The following is a 7,188-nucleotide window of genomic DNA, read 5'->3' as shown; positions in this document are numbered from 1 at the left end:
CTCTCAGAGACCCGTGGGACTTGCTCGTCGTGCGCTTCTGCATTTCCGTGCCTTGGAATTTAAGCTTCGGAATATCAGGTACCCTGTCCAGGGGTCCGTATTGTGAGCCGCTCTTGGGATGCGGAATAGAGGTACAGCGTGCTCTGCGTGTCATGCCACGCCTCCTTTCCGCGCGCTCTCTGCTCTGCACCTTTAAGCAGGGTGGGGGCCGCCCCCTCCCGGCTCTGCTGAGTTCAGAACTTTCTTGCTCTGCGGTATATAAGCTGCAGCGCCTGCTCTCTGCCGCAGTGTCCCCCCTGCAACCTCCCGTGCCGGCTCTCTCTCCGTCCTTCTCCTACAGAGTGCCCTTCTCCATCCTCCCCTCCTTGGCAGTGCCATCTCTTCATCGCTCGCTCCCTGCCGGTGCCCTGTGGTCGTCCATCTGTCCTCTAGCAGTATTACCAGCCCACTCCTTTCCTTCAGGTAGCGTTTTCCGCGCATCCCCACCTGTCCCCTCTCCCAGGCAGGCCCCCTTCTACCCTTCTGCCTCCTGGGCAGTGTCCGCTGTCCATCTGTCTCTCCAAGGCAGAGTCCTCTGCCTGTCCTTGCGTTCCTTCAGTCCCTTTCTCCCAGAGAGCCTTCTGCCTACCACTTTCTCAGGCAGTGCCCTCTGCCGCTTTCTATCTCCCAGGGGGCACACTCATCCCCAGCTCCTAGAAAGCGCCCTCTGCCACTCCCTTTCCTAGGTAGCCCTCTGCCACTCCCTTTCTCAGACAGCACCTTGTCTAACTCTCTTTCAAGTAGTGCCCTCTGCCTACCATATTCTCCCCTACAGTACCTTGCCCTACCCCCATCATGATGAGCTACACCCTTGACCCACTGTATGGTCCTTCATCTGGCTACCGCAAGCATCTCGACCTCTCCGGTGGCCGCCACCACCACCTCTCCTCCAGGTCAGCGAGCTCGGTGACCTCCAGCGGCTTCCAGTCATGGTCACGCAGCTCAGCCGTGGCTTCTCCCTACCGCAGGGGCGGCCCAAGCCAGGTCACCTCCTCTACGGAGAGCTTGGAGACCCTCAACGGTGGGTCCAATGAAAAAGAGGTGCTTCAAGCACTCAACGACCGCTTTGCTGGCTACATTGACAAGGTGAGGCAGCTGGAGGCCCAGAACCAGAGCCTTGAAGCTGAAGCAGCTCTACTGAGGCAGCAGCAGGCGGGGAGGTCGGCAATGGGCGAGCTCTACGACCGCGAGATCCGAGACATGAGGGTCTCAATGGTGCAACTCAACACTGACAAGGGGCAACTGCAGCTGGAACAAGAGCACCTGGAGGAAGACCTGCAGCAGCTACGGCAACGACTAGATGAGGAGGCCCGCCAGCGGGAGGAGACGGAGGCGGCCACCAGAGCCCTGGCCCGCTACATGGAGGAGTCCGGCCTGGTACAGTCCGAGCTAGAGAAGAAGGCCCTCTCCCTTCAGGAGGAGACCAGCTTCCTGCGCCAGAGCCACCAGGAGGAGGTGGAGGAGATGCTGAACCAGATCCATGGCAGCCAGGTGTCCATGGAGGTACGAGAGACGGCCAAGACTGACATCAGCTCCGCCCTGAAGGAGATTCGGGCACAGATGGAGGGGCACACCGCCATGGCCACCCTACACAGCGAGGAATGGTTCAGAGGTGAGTGCCGTAGCAGAAGGGACTCAACAGGGCTTGTTCTATCTCAACTTCATACAAGAATCACCTATGACTCCGTACAGCGGGCACCAGATCAGCCAGGCACACTTGACATATGACTCTATTGCGAGGAGGGTAGGAGAGGGTGCAAAATGTCACTTTTCCGGGACAAAAAGTTATTTGTACGTGCTATGGATCTCAAACCAGAAGACAGGTCATTTGGCCATTAAGAAGCTCAGGAGATGTCTTGACAGGCTTATGTCTCCCTTGTAAAAGCTGTCAAGTGGCAATGCTCAGACACAAATACCCCCCAGTAGGCCTGGCCGCCTCTGCCCGGGATAAGGATAGGTGGAAATACAAATCAGCAGAAGAGAGGGTGGTGGGGAAGCTAGGAACGCAGGTGATGAAAAGGGAATACACTCACTGAGATGTTATCATTGGTTTCTGGTTTAGAGATTACGACCCCCAGTCTGCAGGTACGGGCACCTTTTATTTGTGAGAACTTCCACCTCAGTGTCCGGATAGTTGTAGTGGCCTTGGGAGCGTTCCAAGGTCACGAGACCTCGAGATCTGCAGTTTATGCTCCCCCCCCCCCCCTCCAGAAGAGATATTTGAGAATGTTTATCCCCATAGGGTGTGTGCTCGGCCACGTGAAGGCACCGTGGGCAGATATCAAGCAGCAGCTTCATAGATACGATCCAAGCTCCACCCACAATCTGTGATTACAACAATTGGCCATTCTTACGGGTCTTGGTCGACTTCTTTGAAGAATTCCGATGGGCCTTAAGTTGTTAACATTTACTAAAAAGCGACGGCGGCGAAGTGTTTCACAGAGAGCAGAGGGAGGACGAAAGCGATATTAGAGAGAGTGAGAAGGTGAAGATTAAAGACCAGAGAGCAGAAAAAAGGTGGGAGAGGGAAGGTGAGTGGAAGTGTGGGGGGAGTGCAAGTAAAGATGAAAAGGTGAGTGAGAGAGTCACAGGTGGCAGCGGAGAGGAGGGCCCTACCTTGGGAAGAGCAGGGAGATATTTAGGGAGAGTAAATTATCCAAGAAAAGCTCAGGGGGCAGCGAGAAGGGGAACAGATGGGAACGAGAGTGTGTGTGTGAAGGGCGAGCGAGAAGGAAGTGCCAAGTGAGAGGGGAGAATTCGGGGTAGGTGAGAACCAGAGGCAGGACAGGAGAGAAGAATGGGGTGAATAGTTTTGAAAAGGGTGCAAGAGTGAAGAAAATATGGAGAGGGGCGTTGGGAACGGAAAAGTGAAACAGAGCAAGGGGAAAGCAAGAGAGAAAGTGGGAAGGAAAGTGGAAAGTAATTAAAGTGTGGAGGGGTTAATGAAAATATCGGGAAGAAGGTAGAAATGTAAAACATAGCAGTGAAAGAAAATGAGTGATGAGGAGTATGAAAAGGAAATAATAGAGGCGAGAAAAGGGAGAGGAGAGAGGGGACGAAAGTAGAATAAGATTAACAATGAGGGGGGTGGACAGAGGGAAAGGGGTACAAAGAGCAGGGGAGTGAAATCGAGGGTTGAGGAGAGCGGCTGAGTGGCAGAATGACTAGGAGGAGAGAGGATAGATAGATAGATAGATAGATAGATAGATAGATAGATAGATAGATAGATAGATAGATAGATAGATAGATAGATAGATAGATAGATAGATAGATAGATAGATAGATAGATAGATAGATAGATAGATAGATTGATTGATTGATAGATAAATGCATAGATAGATAGATTGATTGATTGATTGATTGAGTGATTGATTGATTGATTGATTGATTGATTGATTGATTGATTGATTGATAAATGCATAGATAGATAGATAGATAGATAGATAGATAGATAGATAGATAGATAGATAGATAGATAGATAGATAGATAGATAATTGCACACTATACAAAAAGTTATTGCTAGGCCCTCACACCGATAATGTACCCCGTGAGGACCAGCGATAGAACGGGTCAGCTTTATGACTGGTCTTGAAGATATAAAAACTTTTCCTGTAAGAGCTTATCTAATAGGACTTTCCACCACCAAATCCCCAGACTTCCTAGTCTATAGCCTTTGACAGTAAAACGTTTAAAATCCTTCTGCTGTTGGAAATTGCTGCCCACTGAAAGCAGCCCTCTGCTAGGAACGTAAGCCCACATTTTCATTCAATAAAGGGGATGGGTTCCCTCAGCTTTTTAGAGAGCACGCACTAGCGTTTAATTGGATTCTAGTGCCTCCAGGGAGCCAGTGAAGGGCTTGTCTGACTGGCCTGTTTTCGCTGATCCATAGACGCAGCAGACTCCTGCCTGATGGCTTTTTGAGGCTCGGAGGCTGTTCCTACCAAAGGGCCAATAGAAAACCTTAGTGTGACCTAGAATAGAGGTAACCACTGCATCAATCAAGATGGCTCTAAAACCTGGCGGAAGGAGGGAGGATGCCTTCTTCAGGCTGGCGGAGAGATGGCAACCAGGTGGCAAAGGTAAATGGAACGAATGAACAAGCGGCACAAGGGAAGGGGGAGAGATAAGGAAAGAAGCGGAAAGGAGAAGATCGAAAAGATGGAGGACGTATGTAAAAGAGGGGAAGAAGAGAAAGTATATAAAAAAGAAAGAAATACGAGTGAAAAGAGGGAGGGGTAAAAGAAAGGGAACATGAGGGGTATGCAGTGATAGGAGGGAAAGAAGTGTAAGTAAAATGGAAAATAAGAAAGGGAGCGGTGTACAGAAAAAGTGAGTAAAGAAGATAAAAGGGGGATGAGAGAATAGAGGGAAGGAAGAGGAATAAGAGGGATTGAATGAAATAAGGGAGGGGCATGGACAAGAAGTAAAGAATAAATAACAAAGGGAAATGATGGAGGAGAAATGTGTAAAAGAGGGGAGCAAGGAAGAGATTGAAAAAAGTACAGTGGGGAGAGGAAGAAGAGTACTAGATAAAATAAGATAAATAAGTAGGATAGAGTGAACAGAAGCAGAGAGACAATAGACAGAGAGGAAGAAGGGGGGGAATGAAATGTGAGGGGCAGGTGCAGAAAAGAGGCGAAAAGGCACCCTGTGAAAAGACAGAGGACCCATAGAGACAGAAAGGTGAAATACGTTGTGAAAATAGGGGAGGAGGCAGTCAAAATAGATGACATAGATGAAGATTAAGGGTTACAGAGGAATAAGAAAGTGGAGAAAGACCTATAAAAGGATGAAAAATGTAGGACAGAGCGAAAATAGAGATGGAGAAAGATAAATCGAACCGAACAGAATGAGAGGTGAAAGTGAGTAAGAAACAACAGAGAGAGAAAAGAGTAAAGGAAGGAGAGAAGAGTGGAACAAGGAGAAGAGGTATGAGGATAAGTAAAAAAAAACAGACAGAGAAGGTCAAGATAGGAAAGCAGGGACAGAAGAGTGGTACGGGCTAAAAAAGAAAGAGGACGTGGGGACAAGGAAAATGTGTGTCTGGGAGCAGAGGATAACTCGGTGGAGGGGCCGATAGCCTCACAGCTTCCTGAAAAATAACGTATGCACATTTCGTATTTATTTTCTTTTAATGCTTGGCAGAATGGTGTCCCTCGTGGACAGAATAAAGTGCAGAATTATTCAATAGTGCTTTGCTGACGGTCTCTAAGCTTCGCAGGGCTGTAAATTGCTGCTGCGGCTATTCAACTCTATGGTACTCATTTTACTGACCTCGGAATGATGAAAGGCTGATCTAACTCTCCAGGATTCAAGCCTGTGAGGAGCAGGTGGCACACCCACATCTTGAGGAGGGATGGGGTGAGCCTTAAGAAGCGCACTAGGAGCAGCAGAGGATTTTTGAGGGTACTCAGAAGGCTAATTTACTATTCTAACTCCAGTCCTGGTATATTTTGGGGAAAGTTAATAACCCCCTAAATATTTTCCAAGTAGTGTAAATGTAATTTTGCATTGGTCTCAGGTGCTGCACTCAGGGCGCAGTTGAAGGACAAAAATAAGAAAACTAGAGGTGACAGTTTAGCTTTGCTCCCGAGGGACAGAATGTCTTTTCTCAGGGCCAGTGGCATTATATTTCGCCACAGCGCCCCCTCTGTCCGCTGGAATGTGCTTGTGCTTTGATAAGGGGTGACATTATTTTGCAGGCAGCTCCCTTCACCTTGGGTGGGGCTGTTAAGTTGCTGCATCTCGCACTCCATGGTGTGTTTTCATTTACACTTTAATCTTTCTAAAAATACTCGAAGTGAGGTGTCACCATGTGTGTAGCGAGGGATGTCTGTCTGGCTCTTCTCCCGCCAGAGGCAGCTGTGAAAGTGAGCTGTGGTAAACTACTTAACACAGTGTTTCTTCACCTGTGATTCACAAAACCTGTTCAGGGGGTCTGCGACTGTAAAAATTAAAGCATATTAGCAGATTAATAAAATACATATAAATAAAAAACGCAAAACAGAAAATTTGAAAATGCTCTGTGAATTGAAGGAATTTAAAACTGGAAACTAAAACTTAAGTTGGTATCTTTGGGGCTTATTATGGTGACGGTCGGTTGGACGACCAACCGCCATCCCAGCAGGAATGGAACCGCCTGGCAAATGAGTTGGAGGTCCCACCCGCTGTATTGCGATAGGACTGCCAGCACGGTGGTCGGAATGGGCTCTATAACACAGTGGCTTGTGCTGCGGTGCTGGAAAAGGGCCGCAGCACAAGCTGCAGTGTTCTTGAGCACTTTGTGCACATTCATGCACCGCGCATGAATATGCGTGGGGGCACTACATGTGCCCCCAAGGCCACATTCCAGTGGCCCATGGGGGCCCTGCTTGGGTCCCCAAAGTCCACTTCCGTCTGCCTTTCTATGGCAGTGGGACCGCCATGAAAAGGCAGTCGGAAAGGGACATCTTAATCCCTACTGCTGTGCCTGCGCAGGCACTGCCACCATTGTAGGGATAGGAGTCCGACCGCCGCCCAACTGGATCCTATGGGAGGCTGCGGTCTTTTCCCCCGCCCTATGCGCTCTGACTGCCGGTATCATAATCCGGTGGTCGGACGTTGCCCTGGATGTCGGGCAGACCGACAGCCCCGTTGGTGGCGGTCCACCCAAAATCATAATGAGGGCCTTTATCTTGATTAACTGGAGCAGTGCAAGTACAACAAACGGAACCCAGTATGGATGACTGGTGGCCTCAACTGAAGCATTGGTATGCACTGACAAAAAGAGAGCATGCACTAGGAGGAAAAAAACTGTGATACTCTAGAGTGTACCATATTACTCTGTCTTTTAGAAATAAAACTTAATTTTGAAAAGCTCCAACCTTACCTTTAAAATGATAATTTCAATGTTTTCATGTTTGGGAAATAAATACAATATTTTCATTTTTTAAATGTATTTGTTTGATGTAACTTCTTTCTGTATTTTTGTGTATTACTGTGAGTTTCAAATCACAGAAGGGGTCCCTGGCTCTTTTGCAGCGGGGCAATTAGTGCAGTAGTAAAGAAGTGGGTGGGGCCGGAAGTTGAAAGGATGCAAGGAAGGATGGGCAATTATTCAGGAAAGCAGTATCACCAATCACCAATCAAATGTAAACATATTGCAAGTC

General features: G+C 48.6%; 1 protein-coding gene across 2 annotated transcripts in view; it reads left to right on the top strand.

Annotated features, from left to right (window-relative positions):
* The first annotated feature begins 260 nt into the window (after positions 1–260).
* The window catches only part of NEFH (neurofilament heavy chain), a 104,792-nt gene continuing 97,864 nt past the window's right edge, over positions 261–7,188 (top strand). Inside the window, exon 1 of one of the 2 annotated variants that reach the window (XM_085633441.1) lies at positions 261–1,651. In XM_085633441.1, coding sequence (XP_085489567.1) covers positions 835–1,651 — 817 coding nt within the window. In that variant the 5' untranslated portion in view covers positions 261–834. Of the gene's footprint in view, positions 1,652–3,993; positions 4,120–7,188 lie in introns of those variants that run through there. The other variant, XM_085633442.1, reaches the window with a different exon arrangement.

This window comes from Triturus cristatus, chromosome 11 (assembly GCF_964204655.1).
Source record: "Triturus cristatus chromosome 11, aTriCri1.1, whole genome shotgun sequence".
Lineage (NCBI taxonomy): Eukaryota > Metazoa > Chordata > Amphibia > Caudata > Salamandridae > Triturus > Triturus cristatus.
This window is presented reverse-complemented; position numbering and strand designations above follow the sequence as displayed.